The sequence below is a fragment of the Podarcis cretensis genome (assembly GCF_951804945.1).
Source record: "Podarcis cretensis genome assembly, chromosome: 1".
Taxonomy (NCBI): Eukaryota; Metazoa; Chordata; class Lepidosauria; order Squamata; family Lacertidae; genus Podarcis; species Podarcis cretensis.
Genome location: NC_137170.1, coordinates 85,142,607 through 85,162,626, shown reverse-complemented (window position 1 = coordinate 85,162,626; position 20,020 = coordinate 85,142,607). Strand labels below are relative to the sequence as shown.

The 20,020-nt window shown below is 40.8% G+C and overlaps 3 protein-coding genes across 3 annotated transcripts; all 3 read right to left on the bottom strand.

Annotated features, from left to right (window-relative positions):
• Positions 1-2,975: 2,975 nt before the first annotated feature.
• On the bottom strand, positions 2,976-3,938 carry LOC307214710 (olfactory receptor 5AP2-like; the record flags this gene model as incomplete). The annotated part of the gene is made up of 1 exon (XM_079973630.1): positions 2,976-3,938. One exon carries the CDS (start codon positions 3,936-3,938, stop codon positions 2,976-2,978), a length of 963 nt encoding a protein of 320 aa, XP_079829756.1.
• Positions 3,939-8,638: 4,700 nt separating this feature from the next.
• Positions 8,639-9,586, bottom strand: LOC307214774 (olfactory receptor 5AR1-like; the record flags this gene model as incomplete). Its single annotated transcript, XM_079973762.1, has 1 exon — positions 8,639-9,586. One exon carries the CDS (start codon positions 9,584-9,586, stop codon positions 8,639-8,641), a length of 948 nt encoding a protein of 315 aa, XP_079829888.1.
• A 4,012-nt stretch (positions 9,587-13,598) lies between these two features.
• On the bottom strand, positions 13,599-14,549 carry LOC307201086 (olfactory receptor 5AR1-like; the record flags this gene model as incomplete). The annotated part of the gene is made up of 1 exon (XM_079950209.1): positions 13,599-14,549. One exon carries the CDS (start codon positions 14,547-14,549, stop codon positions 13,599-13,601), a length of 951 nt encoding a protein of 316 aa, XP_079806335.1.
• Positions 14,550-20,020: the final 5,471 nt, after the last annotated feature.

Sequence of the window (20,020 nt, the reverse complement as noted above, 5' to 3'; positions counted from 1 at the left end):
ATTCCATACAGTGGTATGTGTGAATGCTTTCTCCTGCAAATGCTCAGATGGGGAGGAGGTAGTTGGTTCATGCAATCTCCAGCTGGGCTAGTCAGCATGGCCCCACTCCTCACATGAGGGATATTTCTGAATTGGATTTGAGTTGCCAAGTATTCAATTGTTGAGCATCATGGTTTTCTTAAAGGACATTTATTGCTCAGAAGGAACTCTGAATCACCCTGAACAGGCTTACATTCACAATGCAAAACAACATCTTATTTTCCTTCCTTTTCTCAGAGCGCCATCTTCTGTCTGATGTCTGCAACAGCAACCGAAATGGGCAGGATTCCCTGTGTGTTTTCATAATACATTATGTATTCCAGGCCTACCAGCAGAATGATAAAATGGTGTAGCATTGTACAAAAGGATACTTTTTTCTGTGCAAAACAAAATAAAAAAATTCCTTCCAGTAGCACCTTAAAGACCAACTAAGTTAGTTCTTGGTATGAGCTTTCGTGTGCATGCACACTTCTTCAGATACATTCAGATACATTCAGTGTGCATGCACACGAAAGCTCATACCAAGAACTAACTTAGTTGGTCTTTAAGGTGCTACTGGAAGGAATTTTTTTATTTTGTTTTGACTATGGCAGACCAACACGGCTACCTATCTGTAACTTTTTTCTGTGCAGTATGTATATTTGTCATACATTCAGTGTAAGGTATTTTATTGAATAAACTGTAGCACCCTGCTTGTGGTTAACGCTTAGCTGGAATGAAATATTCAAAGCAGCAATAGAGAAATTAAAATAATAATTTATTTGTCAGACAAATAAATGATAGACACAGTGGTATATGGTTACCAAAGCTCTGCCTGCCCTCCAGCCCTGATGGCCAGCACTTATATTTCCTCAGCCCATCCCCCTTGCTCCTCCTTTGGCTGCCTCTGTCCAATCAGCCTGGTTGAAATTCCTATTGGCTGTTTGCTAGAACCAATCATAAAAGATACACCCATTTCCTATTACCTTTTATGGGAGACAAAGAGCTATATTTCCTTCTATCCATAAATGACAGACAAGTAGCCATATATCTTACATTTGCCTCAACAAGGCACCTTAATTACCAGATCACCTTTTGCCCCTGTTGCCCCTACATTCCAAAACAAATGGCTAAAACAGATGGCTCATGGTATTAAGTTCTATCTAAACAGAGATCTTACTATTTACCAACTCTTAATTAGTGTTTTTGCAGCTTGATTGTATTCTGTAATATGTAGGGTCAGTGTAACCTTTGCTCCCAGCCTGTATTTCCCTTTTACAACCTTGAGAAACCTGTCTCCTGCTACTACTATAAATCAGGGGGGCCCTTGTCCAGGAGGATAAACAACTGCCAAAGTCCTTAGCCAGCTGGTTTTCTGCCTGGCATGAAACATTTGCAAATCTTTAAGCTCATTTTAAAATACAGGCCTTGATCAGATGCCTCAAAACCAGGTGTTTTATGCAAATGAATTACATTTTCCCCTCTTGTCCCCACATTCTCAAGACTAACTCACCAAAACCTCACAAGGCCCTACAGTGTGGAGTACCATTTTACACCAGAAAACTTCCAGTGAGCATCCCTAACGTGGCATCACATGTAATACAGTCTGTGTTGCATCTTTAATTCATCTTGCTCTGCTAAATTTATCTTTTTGTAAACCACTTTGAGGCTTTTTCTACAATTAAGCGGCATATAAATTTTATGAAATAATTATAATTAAAAAAATAAATTCTGCTAGTATTTAGTTTCCACTGAAGGTCATGTTAGAACTGGAAATCGATAATATGGGAAAAAATAATAATACAATGGTGCTTTATCCAAAAATATTTTAATTATATTTCTAGAATTGAGAAAATAGATCATCTTTATGACACCTTGAAATAGTTTGTATTTCAATTTGGTATTTCTTTGGGGATGACAAGACTTTTGCCAATATACTTCAGGGGTAATCAACATAGTGCCCTCCAAAAGTTGTTGGACTGCAGCTCCTATTATTCCTGATTATTGATCATGCTGGCTGTGGCAAATTGGAAATATAGTTCAACAACACCCAAAGGATACTACATTGGCTACTCCTGTACTAAATTATACAGCATATTTTAATTCAGCAAATGAATTAAATGCAGACAGAAGGGCTCCTTTCATTCATGTAGGGTTTTTGACTGGCTGAAGGATCAAAAGAAAGAGGTGCAGGGTTGGGGTTGGGTTTTTTTTTTTTTTTTTGCCAATTACCCCCTCCCATTGAAGCCCCTCACACTGTTCTGGAAGGATCCAGAACCCTCCTGAGCAGGTTTCTAGGGGTGGAAGTGACTGCATGGGGAAATGGCAAAAATCACCTTCTCTGATGGAACTTCACTCAGAGAAAGCTCCTGTTGACAGAAAGGAAATTAGGATCCAAGCCTATGGATGGCATTCAGTGCTAGCCCTACTCAGAGTAGTCCTGAGTTAATACACATTACTAACTTAGGTTTATAAATTTCAATGAGTCTACTCTGAGTAGAACTTAGTTGACTCAAGGTCTCCGTAAGTTATTTCTGTGCGATCCGGATACCTGGCTGAATTACAAGTCATTAGGTTCCATTATGATGAAGTTGGGGATATAAGGAGCTGCCTTATACTGAATCAGATCATTGATCAATCTAGATCAATATGGTTTACATTGACTGTCAGGGACTCTCCTGGGTTTCAGACTGGGGTCTCTCCCAGCCTACCTAGAGATGCTCGTGATTGAACCAGAGGACCTTCTGCAGGCAACACAGATGCTCTTCCACTGAGCTGCAGCTCTACCCCAAACAGTCTGGTCTTCCCAACATAATGAAAACATGAGCTAAACAGTACTGGGTAAAAATCAGCTGATAACATTTACATTTAACAATACATTTATAAAATTGTGCTAGAGCCAGTCTACCATCAACATGCCCAAAGCACACATTGATAGTCTTCCAGTAGGCAGCATGTTAAAACACGGCTTTCCTACACACAGCTTTTCTCAGAGCATCCTTTACCTCCCTGTTCCTCAGGCTGTAGATCAGTGGGTTCAGCATGGGAATCACCACAGTGTAGAAGACAGAGACTATTTTGTCCTGGTCCATAGAGTGGCTGGAGCTGGGTCTCAAATACATGAACAGGATCGTTCCAAAGAATATGGTGACTGCCAGTAAGTGGGAAGCGCAGGTAGAGAAAGCTCTGCGCCTCCCTTCTGAGGAGCTGATCCGTAAGATGGCAGAGAGGATATAGATGTAGGAAATAAGAATTGTGATGAGGCAGCTTAATTCATTAAAACTGGCAAAGACAAAAATGATGATCAGGTTGATGTGTATGTCAGTGCAAGAGAGTGCAAGAAGAGGGGGCGTGTCACAGAAGAAGTGGTTGATGATGTTAGAATCACAGAAGTGCAGGTGGAACGTGAAATAAGTGTGAATTGCTGCATTTATAAATCCAGCTAGAAACGAGGCAGTTACTAAGTAGCTGCAGACTTTCCATGACATAATCACCTTGTAGAGGAGTGGGTTGCAAATGGCATTGTACCTGTCATATGCCATTACCGCCAAAAGGAAACCCTCGATGCCTGCAAATGAGCCAAAGAAGTAGAACTGTGCTGCACATCCATGGAATGAAATGATGTTAGCATCAGCTACAAAGTTCACCAGCATCTTGGGAGTGATGACAGTGGAGTAACAGAAGTCAACAAAGGATAGGTAGCAAAGGAAAAAATACATGGGCGTGTGAAGTCGAGAGTCAATTCCTATTAAAACAATCATTCCTAGATTACCCATGATGCTGATAGCATAGATCCCTAGAAAGATCACAAAGAGGGGAATCTTCAGTTCTGGCTGATCTGTCAGTCCACGAAGGATGAACTCAGTCGTTGTGGTGTAATTCTCCATGACCATTTCCTCCCCATGTGTAATTTTTCTCATCCTAGAATATTGGGGGGAAATTGTGGACCTGAACTTGTTTATAAAAGTGAATACCAAACACATTTTAATTCCTCCCTTTCTTTCCTTTCCAGTCATGATATCAAGTCTATAGAACAGGCCTGGGGAACACGTGATCCTCTAGTGTTCTTGGGACTCAGTCATCTGTCATCTGGCTACTTCCCAATAGGTTTCTACCAATGGAAACAGTGCCTGCTGCTCATGAAAAGCTATCTGAAAACCAACAGAGCTCAACAAAGGTCTATGATATGCACCTTACCTTTTTTTACTTGCCAAACCAAGGGATTAATCATGCAGAGCAGCCCAAAAGGCTTATGGCTTTTTTAGGTACAGTATGTCCATGGTGTAAAAAAACTCCTGCAGATCCTGTGGTGATTCTCATCTGATATGATCCTTCTTAATCTTTCAGTTTTAGATGGTTGGGACTAAAAATTAAAAGGAAACAAGGAGAAGTCTAATTTCCAGTGGAGAAACAAGGATCACTTTGCTGCCCTGCTGTGTACTGTTGAAGGCGGCGGTGGGCTTGCAGTGCCCTAAAGAGATTCTTCTTCTAGTTTTAGAGAAGCGATTGCGATGGTTTCCCTGATTGCTTCTCTGCCTGTCTGCTACCCTGGGAAGGCTTTTGTAAGGGGGAGAGAGGTGTGTTCAGTTCTATGAGAGACAGAGAAATACCCTTGGGTCAACTGAGAGAGGTAAGGAGGTATGCATAGGCATGTGTGTCTGTATGTACATGGTGATTGCATGGTTGGATCTAGACACATCAAAGAAGCAATTCAGTTAAACGCATTGTAAACTCATACAGGGAAATCTGGTAGGGAAAGACTCCACAGCGCCATCTGGAGTCACAGTGCTTTATCACATATACAACACATGTAAAACACTTTTTCTTTACCTATCTAGCTGAGCCGCATGTGTGAGCAACAGAAGGTGAGTCATGGATGGGCATTGTCAGCCTTGCTTGTGAGACATTGAATTCCCTCTCCATCCCTTCCTGCCATTTGTTTAGCCAAAGCTGGCTTGCTACTTTGTTCTCTCCCTGTCCTCCTTCAGTGAGATTCCCCTCCCACATTCAATCTTGTTAACAGCAATCAGAATGCAATGCATCTGCTAGCCTGAGCCCAGTGCATGATCCTATGCGTTTTGTCCCTCTGCTAGGTCTTTCGGTAGATCAGGTTCCTTCCTCAAGGCTTTTTTGCTGGCTGCAACATGATATGTATCAGGAAGTCACACGCACATGGGCTAGGGAAGAAAAGCAAATTCTCTGCCTCTCCCATGGAAAATGCCTGTGTGTACTATCACTGTATAATTAGCTCTCTCCTTTTACTGCAGTAGGTTCAGTTAGCAAGATCCAAATAACACAGCATGTTGTAATCCTCCTCCTCTTCTTTGCAGTTCTGACATCAAAGGTGCAAAGGAGAGAAGAGACTCCTCCCCACGCTCCAACATTTGTCCAATGAAAATAGGGGTGTCCCATTCCATAATGATAATTTTACTATTTATATCCCGCATATCTTATTGGGTTGCCTCAGCCTCTCTGGGCTTCTTCCAACATATATAAAAACATAATAAAACATTAAACATTAAAAAAAAACCTTCCCTATACAGGATTGCCTTCAGACAGCTCAGGGGTTGGATAACTCCATACCATCCAACATTTCTACAATGAAAATAGGGACATCCTAAGGAAAAGTGGGACACTGCGGGATCAAATCAGAAACTGGGGCGACTTCTCTAATCCAGGACATATTTGGAAAATAGGGAAATTGGAGGGTCTGCCATTCTCCTTTGCACCTCTGAGAGCAGTGCGATGCTGTAGGGGGTTTGTAGAAGATAGTCCATTCCATTCCCAGGATCTCTCTTCCCTGTCCCACTCAGAGCACACAGTGTTCTCTGACCGTGGACCACATGCTTCAGTGAGCTGTTTTTGGGTTTCCCCCAAGTCACTTAGGTTTTCAAATTTATATGTATTTCTACAAACCTTGGGGCTGCTGCATTGGAACTGCAGTAAGTTTTCTTCAATGAGCTTTTGGCCATTTAAACAGGTGCTTGTCTGACAGCAAGACAGGAATTTGTCCCCTGGTTCGCCTCTTGGAGTTTATCCATATACACTTCCTCTTCTCCCACTGCATTTCCCCTGGGGAAAACCACTTTAGTACTCAGCTGGAGCAAACAGCAATCAGGTTTTCTGCTGATTACTGTTTGTTCTGATTTAGAGCTAAAGAGCACGTTTTCCCTGTGAAAGCAGTGAGGCAAGGGGGAAATCACTTGGATCCATGCCTAGAAAGTACTGGTCAAGTGGAAAACCACTCAGACATGTGCTTTCTAGTTATGGGACAAGCAGAATTAGTTTAAAAAAACACACACACCCTAACAATCATTTGGCTATTTCCCAACAGGTTTCTATCAACTGAATCAGGGGCTGCTACTCATGTAAAGCTCTCAGAAAAAATCAAGAGAGATCTACAAAGGTCTAGGATCAGCACCTTACCTCTTGTTATCTGCCAAGCCAATGGGTTAATCATGCAAAGCAGCCTCACAGAAATCTGGCTTTTGCAGTTAAGTGCATGATGTTAAAAAGAAGAAATAAATCTGCAGGTCCTGCAGTGGTTCTCCTCTGACATGATCTATGTCCCTGGCTTAGTCTTTCAGTTTGAGATGGTTAACGCTAAATATAAAGAGGAAACAAGGGGAACTCTGACTTCCAATAGAGAAACAAGGATTTTATAGTTAGTTTTGGAAGTCCTTTGAGATGCCAAAACAATATACAAGCTCAGTGGACCTAATTAAAATCGGAGTTGTCAAATACTGAAAAAATTCAAAACAGTAAATTGAATACATTTCGTAAACAGAGCATGACACTGAGAACCACCTTCTGTTCTCTATCAAAGGAGCTAAAATTTGTTTTTTATCTAAAGCTTTTTAGATAGTTGTGGGGTTTTTTTTTACAGTTCTGTGTTCCACTTCATCTTGTGATGTGTGTGAATGTGTGAATCTTTGCAGTAGTACCCTACTTAGCTTTCGTTAACATAAGTGGTTAATTCATTAGTAGTTATTTATATTAATTATTTTGTCTTGTTTTCCCATCCAGTGCCTACTGGTATCCAGCCTGTTATCTGTTCATTTCTCTGTCCTTTGCCAATTAATCATTCCCTTCCTTAAAGTCAGTAAATCGGTAAATAAATAAGAAAACATTGTTTGTTGCCCGTGTTTTATCTTAGTTGGCTAGTGCACCCTCCACCCTCCATTTTGGCCGCAGTCTTAGTTGTTTGTTTCTTGTGTTTGTTCCATGTAAGTATTGCAAGGCCTCAGATGTGACCTTGGAGACCCTGTGAGGTCTCAGAAGCAATGTCCGAGACCCTGCCAGCATCTGAACACGACTTCCGGTAGAAACTGGAAATCTCACCGGAGGTCTCGTGAGGCCTCGGATGTAACCTCTGAGACCCCGCAAGGCCTCGGAAGCACTGCTGTGCCACCAACACAACATGAAGTCATGACGTTGTGACATCATGACGTCACGTTACATCACTGGCGTCATTGGGCACTCATAACCTGGGGGCCCAGGTCAGCACACCTGTGTGTAGCTATGGTGCACAGTCAAAGGGGGCAGAGGGAGGTGCTGGCAATAGCAGCACCACTGACCAGATTGGTATGCCTCCAGTCAAAGCTAATCCATCCTTCTCACTGTGGTGGTGGGAGCAAGCCACAGCCACAGTTGGAATGGCCAATGACCAGTGATAATGGGAGTTGTAGTCTAATAATATCTGGGTATTTTTCATCCCTGCTGTACATCAATTCCTCAAAAACAGTCCTCAAACTCAAAATTCTAAAAGAGCAATAAATGGAAAGATTTGCTATTCAAAAAAATAAATAAATCAGAATTGCATTCTGAAATTCTGCCGGATGTTGAAGAATGATAGTGTTGTATAGACAGTAAAATACATGCAATATATAGGATAGGGCTGTGCACAAATAGCCTCTCCAATTTCTACGCCATATTTCTGGATAGACAAATTGGTGGGCCATTTTACTAAATTTCTGCAGGGACTGTCAGGGGCAGGGATCACAGTTTCTCAGAAGTGGGGCTCACCATTAGCAGTGGCAGCAGCACAGCTTCTTCTTCTTCTTCTTTTTTTAAAAAAAGAATTTAAAAATTGCAGCCACTGGAAATGGCAATAGCAATTGCAGCACGCAATGAGGCAACACAGGCATGGTGGCACTGCTCACATGCCTTCCCAATGCCAAGTGTCACTGCCAGTTCCAGAGAGGGAGAAGATGACTCAGGCATGGGGAAGTCGGTGCTTTGATGCCTCAGCACAGAGACAATTCAATGCTTTTGCCACGGTGGCTGCATCAACCCTTATCTCTTCACCCTCAACAGCAGAAGCAATACTCCATTAATGCCCAGTATTTGGAAAGCAGTAATTGTGCTGGCAGCCTGACCAACATCCCCACCACAACCGCAACACCTACCTACCCAGTGCCTCAAACCTACCTGGATTTGTCATTTATTTTTTATTTCACCAAGCTTTTCTACCACTCAAAACAGAAAAAGAATATCAGAAATTGCCTTAGAAAAATCACATCTCAGAAATTTAGGTTCAGCTCCAGTATCAGTTGTGAGAGGGCAGACAAATGCGCAGGACTGAGCAAAATCATAAGAATTCACACGATATGAATGTTTGCTACTGTGGCCTCTGGTGAAAGATTTTCTTACTCAGTCTTTTCTTCATGGCTCTTTTCACCTCCTCGTTCCTCAGACTGTAGATGACGGGGTTCACCATGGGGATCACAATGGTGTAGAAGACGGACACAATCTTGTCTTGCTCCACTGCCTCAATGCCTCCAGGCTGCACATACATGAAGGTCAAGGACCCGTAATACAGTACAACGGCAGTCAGGTGTGAGGCACAGGTTGAGAAGGTCTTCTGTCTGCCTGTGGATGACCGCATCCTCAAGATGGCAGAGATGACATAAGCATAGGACACAAGAACAATAATTGCATTCCCTACCACAACAAAAGTGGAAAGGACAAAGAGTACAACCTTGGAAACATAGTTGTCTGAGCAGGAAAGCCGCAACAAAGGAGGGATGTCACAGTAGAAGGAACTGATTTCATTGGGACCACAGAAGGAGAGTCTAAAGACACCACTTGTGTGGACAATGGCAATAAAAAGTCCCACCAGGTAGCTCCCAGCCACAAGCTGAAGACAGATGTTTCTGGCCATGGCAATAGGATAAACCAGTGGTTTGCAGATGGCAACAAAACGGTCATAAGTCATAGCAGCCAGAAGGTAGCACTCTGTTGTAGCATAGAGGGTGAAGAACCACATCTGGGTCGCACATGCATTGTACGAAATCACCTTCCTCTCTGTAAGGAGGTCCCACAGCAGCCTGGGAATGATAGTGGAGGAGTAGCAAATGTCAATGAAGGACAGGTTGCTGAGAAAAAGGTACATTGGAGATTGCAAAATGGGATCTGTCTGGATTAACACTATCATACCCAGATTTCCCATTACTGTTAGGAGGTAGATTAGTAGAAAGAGCAAAAACAAGGGTATCTCCACTTCAGAATGATCTGTGAATCCTAAAAGAATGAACTCAGACACCTGGGTTCTGTTCCCCTCTTGCATTTCTCCAATATGATTAACTTTCAGTCAGGAATGACAGCTAAAATTAGGATAGATAAGGGGAAGGATTGGAAAGCAAAGTGAAAAGCTGAGGTAATACAAGGGGGTGCATTGCAAACCATCTTTTAAAATTGTGATTTCCATTATTGGAAATATACTTTTCAAAAACATTTGTTCCTGTTACATTATGACCAAAGTGTTGGAGAAGCAGTTGAGATGGTTGCCCTAATTGTTTCTCCAACTGTCTGCAAGCCTGGCTAGGCTTTTATAAGAGAGAAAGTCATGTGTGTGTTCTGTGAGCGACAGAGAAATGGAGAGAGGTAGGGTGGTGTGTGTATGTGCATGTAAATGTACATGTACATGTACATGTACATGATTGCAGCTCCAACAAAGCATGGCGCAAAGGAGAAGGGGGGAGGATCACAAAGGGCTTTGTTCTCCTGCTGCTCTCCTTCCCCCCTCTGAAAACAGTGCAGCCCTGTAGGCACCTGGTGAGCAAGTGGAAAGTTAAGATGGGTTAGAATAGACAGGGTTAGCCAGTGAAGAGAGTAAGTTCACAGCCCAGAGTATTTTATCAATGTACGCCCCACTTTCAGCCATAGCTCTCTTAATGGATGACTATGTCCCTTTGAAACTGTATGGAGCAGGATACTGCATTCCATTCCCACTGTCTCTTTCCCACTCTTCCCTGAATAAAAAGTGTTCTCTGTCCGCTGATCATGCTCAGTTTTCATTGGTCTGTTTTTGTATTTTCCCCCAAGTTAACCAGGTTTGCTTGTTTTTTGCTATGTCTACAAATCTTTCGGTTCCCCCAAAGTCTGCTGACACCTCTCTCATGGCTGGTGATACAGTTTTGGCTCCATAAGGATTGACACTTGAAGAATGAGTTCTGGGCTGGTATAGATTGGGGTGGGAAATGGAGGGAAAGTGTCCCCAAAAGATGAATGTCACCGACCAATTTCATATGTAATATCTGGTCCATTCACTAAATAGTTTACCTAGTTTGATAGCCTGTTTTGTTATTTGAGCAAGAAGGCAAAAGAGCACTCTTTACACTCAGCAAATTTCTGCAGCGGGTACAATGACACACAAACTGCATTGAAATTGCAATAAGTCTCTTTCAATAGATATCTGGCCAAATTAAACAGGTGCTTGTCTGATGGTAAGATATGAATTTGTCTCTTGGTGCTCCTCTTGGTGTGCTTAAAACAAAAGCCTTAACTCAATCCTTTGGCTATTTCCCAATGGAATCAGGGGCTGCTACTAATTTATAGCTCTCAGAAAACCAAGAGTGCTCTACAAAGGTCTATGATTAGCACCTTACCTTGTGGCTTTAGCAGTGACGTGCATGAAATAAGAAAGTTTTGTAGATCATTCAGTGATTCTCCTCTGATAAGGTCCATGTTTCTGGTTTAATCTTTCAGTTTTAGCAGGTCAAGGCTTAATATTAAAAGGAGTCAAGGGGAAGTGTGACTTCCAATGGAGAAACAAGGATTTTATACTTGGTTTTGGAAGTCCTTTTGGATATCATAACAATATAAATGCTCTGTGGACCTAATTAAAATATCTTGTTGCCACATCTTGAGAAAATTCAAATTAGACACCGAGAACAACCCTCTATCACCATCCAAGTTTATTTATTTAGATCTTTTTAACCCCATTCTTCAACTGACAAAAGTCTCTGTGAGCAGCTTACAAAGATCAGTGGTAAGACAGTCTTTAACCCCAGGCTTGCAGACTAAAGCAACAGCAAAAAAGGAAAAGGGGGTGTAAGGCAAACACTTGGAAAGGTAGTATTAGAAGGCTGACTTCACCAGCCTCACCTACCTGTTCAGTGAAATGGATGTTAACATCTAGAAAAAGAAAACATTAAATATGGATAAATCCACATACGTATATAGGAACAGTAGTATTCCCCCATTTTTTTCAAGCTACACCCGCTCATGGCAGTTATTTTGTGTCAAGAACCATCCCTACCACCAGGAGCCCACCTCACTCACTCAAAATCCCAAATTTACCATTGGGCTCAGTCTGGCATAAAAGGTTGGTCACCACTAATTTAAAGAATTGGGAGGTGCAAGGGCTGGGGGAGTGGAGTGGTGCCAAGATGCAAAGAAGAAGAGCAGAGAGGATAATGAACAGTATATTCCAGCCACTGACCATGTTCTTCATTGGTCTGTTTTTGTGTCTTCCCCAAGCCACCCAGGTTTGTTGTCTTTTGGATACTTCTACAATCCTTTGGGTTTTCCCACCCAAAGCCTGCTGATACATATTTGCAACATAAGGATGGACAGTTGACAAATGGGTTCTCTGCTGGTATATATTGGACTGGAGAATGGAGTTAATGGATTCCAAAATGATGACTACCAGAAACCAATGTCCTAAATAAAGTTTGATTCCTTCGCCAAGTATATTTCACAGGTTTATAGCCTATGTTTTGACATTCCAACTAGAAAACAAAAGAGAACTCTTTACAATCAATCAATTTCTTCAACGGGTCCAAGAACACATTGAAACTGCAGTAAATTTCCTTCAATAGGCTTTTGGCCAGTTAAACAGGTGTTTTATCTGAGGGCAAGACAAGAATTTTTCCTGGTCTTTGTGTTTTTAAATACCCTAACTTAATCATTTGGCTATTTCCCAGCAGGTTTCTACCAATGGAAACAAGGGCTGCTACTTCTTTAAAGCTTTCAGAAAACCAATAGAGCTCTACAAAGGTCTATGACCAGAACCTTACCATTTGTTCCTTGCCAAGTCAGGGGATTAATCATGCAGACCACACACTGAATTAGATCTTACAACAAAAACCAAACTGATACAGAACTGGTACAAAACAAATGTTATGAATACTAAATACAGTGGTACCTTGGGTTAAGTACTTAATTCGTTCCAGAGGTCCGTACTTAACCTGAAACTGTTCTTAACCTGAAGCACCACTTTAGCTAATGGGGCCTCCCGCTGCTGCTGTGCCGCCGGAGCACGATTTCTGTTCTCATCCTGAAGCAAAGTTCTTAACCTGAAGCACTATTTCTATTTCTGGTATCTGAAGAAGTGTGCATGCACACGAAAGCTCATACCAAGAACTAACTTAGTTGGTCTTTAAGGTGCTACTGGAAGGGAAAAAATTTTATTTTGTTTTGACTATTTCTGGGTTAGCGGAGTCTGTAACCTGAAGCGTATGTAACCAGAGGTACCACTGTAGAGTCATATTTCATTGAGATTTGCCACCCCCATGATTGGCGTATTATATACGGTAAGTAACAAATGGCCACAAAATGGAAGCAAGATCCATAGGTTTACCTAGATCTGGATATACCTTTAATGTATAAGTCAATTTCTCAAAAATGGGAACAAGCATTACTTTATAGAACCAAATATTTAAAGAAAAACCTGAGGACACCTTCCAACCCTGCGATATTGTCAAATGAGCAGCTCCTATTAGGGGAAAAAAATGTAAGTGGTTTGTTTATTTATTATTTATTTATTGAATTTATATACCACCCTATACCCAGGGGCCTTAGGGCAGTTCACAGAATTACATATTAAGTCTGTATTAAACAAATAAAAAATGGATAAAAGTCATAGTTACGGGTTTAAAGGCAACAGTTCAACTATTATTTCAGAAATTTCTTTCATTAACTCTTCTTAAAATTCGTATACATGTTTGCAAGACCACTACATGTGCTCTTTCCATACATACCTTCCAACACGTAGGGGACCCAAATTTAGATATATGTGCAAGATGGGCTAGGGTCAAGACACATCAATGGGCTATTTTTAAAGAGTTTTCTCATATATTTCTGGAGACAAATAAAAAAGGAGTAGGAAGCCATAGTTCAATTCCTGGCATGTCACAGCAGAGATGGGAATGTACCCAGCCTGAAATGGGGAAACAGTGATATTTTCTCTCTCTCCAGAAAAATGACTTCTGATATATTTTGGCTCAGATCCAATCTTGTGTGAGACAAAGGTGCAAGATAGGACAACATTTTAACAACAAGAACCACACGAATATTCACTGCTTTTGCTGTGGGAGTAATATATTATTGCTTAGTCTTTTCTTCAGGGCTCTTTTCACCTCCTCATTCCTCAGACTGTAGATCATGGGGTTCACCAAGGGGATCACAATGGTGTAGAAGACGGACACAATCTTGTCTTGCTCCACTGCCTCAATGCCTCCAGGCTGCACATACATGAAGGTCAAGGACCCGTAATACAGTACAACGGCAGTCAAGTGTGAGGCACAGGTTGAGAAGGTCTTCTGTCTGCCTGTGGATGACCGCATCCTCAAGATGGCAGAGATGACATAAGCATAGGACACAAGAACAATAACTGCATTCCCTACCACAACAAAAGTGGAAAGGACAAAGAGTACAACCTTGGAAACATAGTTGTCTGAGCAGGAGAGTCGCAACAAAGGAGGGATGTCACAATAGAAGGAGCTAATTACATTGGGACCACAGAAAGACAAACTAAAGGTCCCACAGGTGTGAACAATAGCATTCACAAGCCCCACCAAGTAGCACCCAGCCACAAGCTGAAGACAGATGTTTCTGGCCATGGCAATAGGATAAACCAGTGGTTTGCAGATGGCAACAAAACGGTCATAAGCCATAGCAGCCAGAAGGTAGCACTCTGTTGTAGCATAGAGGGTGAAGCACCACATCTGTGTTGCACATGCATTGTACGAAATCACCTTCCTCTCTGTAAGGAGATCATACAGCAGCCTGGGAATGATGATGGAGGAGTAGCAAATGTCAATGAAGGACAGGTTGCTGAGAAAAAAGTACATTGGAGACTGCAAAAGGGAGTCTGTCTGGATCAACACAATCATACCCAGATTTCCCATCACTGTCAGTAGGTAAATTAATAGGAAGAGCAAAAACAAGGGTATCTCCACTTCAGAATGATCTGTGAATCCTGAGAGAATGAACTCAGACACCTGGGTTCTGTTCCCCTCTTGCATTCTTCCAGTATGATTAACCATCAATCAGTAATGAGGGCTAAAATTAGGGTAGATAAGAGTAAACTTTGAAAATCATAGTGAAAACCTGAGATAATATAAGAGTGTGCATTGGAAACATTTTAATTTTTTTTTTAAAAAAAAGAATGTGATTTTCATTTATATAATTTGGAAAAATATTTTTCAAAAATATTTTTTCATGTTGCACTATGAACCAAACTCCACTTACATTAGGCAAATGCATGGCCACTCCAGAGTTAATTTTATATTTGTGTACATTCATCAAAATAAAAAAGACAGGAAGGGCTTTAATGAGTGTGTGCCATCATTTCAGATTTTCTTTACCACTCTCAACTCTTCAGGGACCAACTGGCCATGCCTTCCCTTCATCATGCAGCCCCCATTGGAGGATTTGTACTGCCTCATCACAAGCCTGGGTTTGCATGAAATTATCATGGTGTATGGGAGCAAAGGAGAATGGAGGTTGCACACCAGCCATGGCCATGACTTGGGAATAAGAAGGCAAAGGCACTGAGAAGGGTAAGGTGGTGGTTTTAAAGGAAGGCAGACATTTGAGTAAAGCATGGATAGAGGAAACAGAGAAGGAAGAGGTGGATTTAAAAAACAGCAGAGATTTAAGTAAAGTACCTTCTTACAATGGAATATATGAGGGCTCCACACCCTTTATATCTCACACATGAGATATGTGTGAGATAATGAAATAAAAAATAGTGACTATTTTAAACAATGACAGAACTTTGAGTGAAGCAGGGGTGGAGAAACACTGAGAGGAAAATTGTGGTTTTAAACAAGAACAGATGTTTGAGTAAAGCAGGAATGGAAAGACATAGAGAGAATTGCCCATTTTAAAACAACTGGTGTTTAAGTAAAGCAGAGATTGGACGATACAGAGAAAAGTTGTGGTTTAAAATGATAGCAGAGGTTTGAGGAAAGCAAAGATGGGGAAAATGCCAAATTTAAAACAACAGAGGCTTGAATAAAGCAGGCATGTAGAAAAATTGAGAGAGGGAAAGGAGCGATCTTGAACAATGACAGAGGTCTGAGTAGAGTAAGCAGGGGTAGGTGACACTAAGGGTGGGGAAAAGCAGTTTTAAGCCAAAATTAAAGCAGTTTACTCCATTCAGTGTGTCCCCACCCCCTAAATTCAGAAATCACAGTTTAGTAAGCCCTGCATCCTCAACTAGATACTCATTGGTTTCCAGCTACTCAAACTAACTGAAAACAAAAGATTCAATGTTCATTAAAATGGATATTTACCTAATTTTTTAAAAAACCCATTAAGTGTGGATAAATACTTTCAGTAATGGCAACTACTATTCTTGCAGAAGAAAAATTATTCCTTCCCCATAAAAACTCAGCATGTATATTATAGGATCTGACTGCATCACCTCAGCCTTACCTGTAGTCAAACAGAATTTTCTTCATATTGTGCACTGATTCTAGAGGCTATGAGTTTACATGCATTTTAAAGAACTGATTCTAGAGGTGATGAGAGTACTGTATATGTGCTTATTGAACAACAGAAAGCCTTGGGGGGCAACTTCCCATGACACTCATCCTAGAGAGACCACGCAGTAATAATCACCATCTTGTTAGTCTCATCAGGTAATTGTAATGTGTGACACAATCCTGATTCCTTCCTTGCTCTGAAGCAGGGATAGGTTCCTGAGGCCCTTCAGATGTCGCTAGACTCTCAATCTTCTCCAGCAATCATTGCGAATAGTCAGGGATGATGGGAGTTGTATTCCAGTATCATCTTTGGCCCCCTTCAGAGATTACAGAGTGACTTTGCAGATATGCCTCCATACCAGGGCTATCAGCATCTTTTGAGTAAAGCATGGATAGAGGAAACTGAGAAGGAAGTGGTGGATTTAATGATTTGTACTTTTTTTGAAATAGGTCAAGGTTTTCCTGACCAGAAAGGCAGGTGCTGCTTCAGTAGTCAAAGCTCTACTGAAGGATATCATCCCCCAGTCTGGATGTCCTCAAATAACAGAGCCAGATTGGGGATCCCACTTCAATAATCAAGCTGTTTAAACAGTGCTTACATCCTTGGGAATAACCCAGCAACTGCATCCACTGCATTGCCCACAGTTATCAGGGCTTGTTGAGAAAACTACTGGGAAAATTAAGGCGGGATTGGGAAAACTTGGTGAAGAAACTTAGCTTAGAATCACCTCAATGGTTGGTACAAGCCTGAGCCCCGATGAAGTCCTCTTTGAAAGATTATTTCATTTAACTGGGCCATTATGCATTCTATATGCTTCACTAATGGGAGGAGATTAAAAATTGGCTGAACATGTTGAAGAACTCCAGAATGCATTGACTCTCACTCTTACGCTCTTAAATGCTCAGTCCTGGCCTCTGGATGTGGCCCTGTATGATCTGCAACCTTGTGATTGGGTCCTGGTAAAGAAGGTAATAAGAAAGAAAGATCCACAGTGGGATAGCCCTCATCAGGAACTTCTGGCCATTCATCCCTCTGTAAAATGGGAAGGAAACAACACCTGGATTCACTGCATGCAAGTTAAAATGATTTCCTGACCTACTGCAGTTCTTACCCTGGAGGTTAGGGGAACACCGGGTGCCTCGGGGGAGCACAGCTGAGGGACTGACCCGGAAAAGGTCACTCCTGAACCAGACCATAGAATTACAAGAACAAGAAGCACAAATGGAGTTGGAGGAATCACTGATATTCCCCTTGAGGCTATTCTGATGCAGATGACCAGACTGAAGCATTTTTCCAGAAAGACCAGTAAACTGAAACGAACTGTTTCCCTTTTGGAAGGCCAACTATTGATAGAGAAAATACTAAGATAGAAGATTTTCCAAACTTTCCATCTGAATGGTCTGGACCTGAACGTCACCAGGGAGTTTCTCGCCCTTGTTGGAATCATAGTCTTTGGTGGGTGGTTGCATTATTATTTGTGGTACTTACTCCTTTGTCTTTCATATTTCTTTTTGGTTGGGCTTAACATGTACTATAAATTTGTTGTTGCTTTTAAGTCTTTTTAGTTGTTTTTTTAAAAAAATCTTATACCTGTGCTATATGAACTGCCTTGAGATCTACAGATGAAGGGTGGTATACAAATTTAATAAATGAAATTTATTGCAATGTTTAATTCTTTGGCAGAAAGACTATATCTCAAAAAACTGAAAGGTGGGGTTTATTGCAAATACAGAGTATTGCAGTGCAGCCTTTCTTCTGTACAGAGGATGATGGGAAGGACTTCAACTAATTTAAAGAAAATTTGGAATGAAACCATTACAGTGGTACCTCAGGTTAAGAACTTAATTAGTTCCGGAGGTCTGTTTTTAACCTGAAATTTGTCACCAAGCATTGGGGTGATAGCATATTTCTGTTTCGCTTGGAGTCAGCAAATGCAACCGGCTCTATGGCTGGCATGTTATTGGCATGTTATTGCAGGCTGCCTGTGAAAATGTGTTAAAATGGTGGGAATGGATGGTGGGAAATAAATGAATAAAACCCTCTAGGAAGTTGCAAGGCACAGGAAAAAATTCCAAGGGGCCATGCAACCACAATAATAGCAGAGGACCAGAATGGATACTGTATGGTTTCCCAGAATCAAATTTGACTATTTGATTAAGCCCTGAGAAAGGTTGGGTATTTAAAGATAAAATAAGTGCAAACTTCTCAATTCCTCAGTCCCATTCTTTATATTTTTTGCAAGAGGCCATGTGTTGTGCTATGGATAACTCAGGTTTTAATATTTTAGGCTGGGAGCAAAATTGTAACTGCTATAGGAATACAGTGGTACCTCAGGTTAAGAACTTAATTTGTTCTGGAGGTCCGTTCTTACCCTGAAACTGTTCTTTTAAATAATTTTTATTAACCGACCAATCAAATCAAATCAAATCACATCACATAAATTCCAAATTACAAAGCCGAATTTTTAAATTTTTGTTGAGGGTACCCATATTTCAAGTTCCAAAGGGGGGTCCAATCATCTTCTTGCTGCTGCATTAATGTCCACAAATCTGTCCAAATAATGTTCATAATTCTATCCAATCCTATCTTGCTGTTTCCCACATCTCATCTTATTATTTTCGTATATTTTTCCTTTCTCTTTGCCACCTCTTCTGATAATCTCCTTAAGCAGGTAAAAACAAGTTGTAATCCTGTATGAATTTTTCTGTTTGTCCAATAGCCATATCGAGATGGTTTCCATATATCATCACTTCCATAGATAAAAGCACTCTTTCCATCATTAATCTTCGCAAATCTGTCGCCTCCTTTTTCCCCCCGATACATTTTTATTGAAGTTATGCATAAAACAAACATATACAAAAAAGAAAAAATACAGAAAAAAATACAAAAAGAGTCAGAACAGTACAAATACACAAGCCAACATTTCCCTTCCCCCAACTATGCAGAAAGAGATAAATTGGCTACATCAAAAAAATAGAAAAAAAGAAAAAAAGAAAAAAGAAAAAAAATGAAGAAGAAAAACCGAACCCTGAACTCCCTTCCACCCTTTTGGTAAGTATCAAATATCTTCTTCCATTACGTATTTGATTTTTAATCTAAGATCTTAGATTCACTCGCTGATAGAATTGTTCTAACCCCGCCAGTTCACTTTAAACATTTGTTCCAATATAGTTCCAATATTTACTCCAATTTTTCAGAAATTTCTGTTCATCTTGATCTCTTATTCTACCTGTTAGTCTATCAAGCTCAGCATAATTTACCATTTTAATCTGCCAATCCTTCATGCTGGGAATAGTTTCCACTTTCCAGTATTGTGCCAACATAATTCTTGCTGCTGTGGTGGCGTAGAGAAATATCGTCTTATCTTCTTTTTGGATTTCTTTACCCGTCATTCCCAGCAAAAAGGCTTCAGGTCTTTTGGGGAAGGTGTATTTAAATATTTTCTTAAGCTCATTGTAGATTGATTCCCAAAAGCCTTTCACCTTTTTACATGTCCACCACATATGGTATAGGTCACCCTCCACCTCACCACACTTCCAGCATTTCTTATCCTTTAGTCTGTACATTTTGGCCAATTTCACAGGCGTGTGATACCATCTATATAACATCTTCCAGACATTTTCTCTCAATGCCATACAGGCCGTGAACTTTATATTACTATTCCACAATTCCAACCACCTTTAGAAATCAATATTATAGCCAAAATCGATTGCCCATTTAATCATTGCCTCCTTCACCTCCTCGTCTTTTGTATACCACTCTAATAATATATCATAGATTCTGGACAATATTTTATTCTTACCTTCTACTACCTCTACATTAAATTTTGATTTATTATCTTCAAAACCTAAATTCTTCTTATCCTCTTTTAACAAATCGTTCACCTGATGATATTGTATCCAGCCAGTGAATAAACTTTTTGTCTCTTTGTAAGGTCTAAGTTTAGGCCCTTGATCTGTTTTTCTTAGCAATTCTTCATAGGTAGCGTTTTTCTCCTCCATAT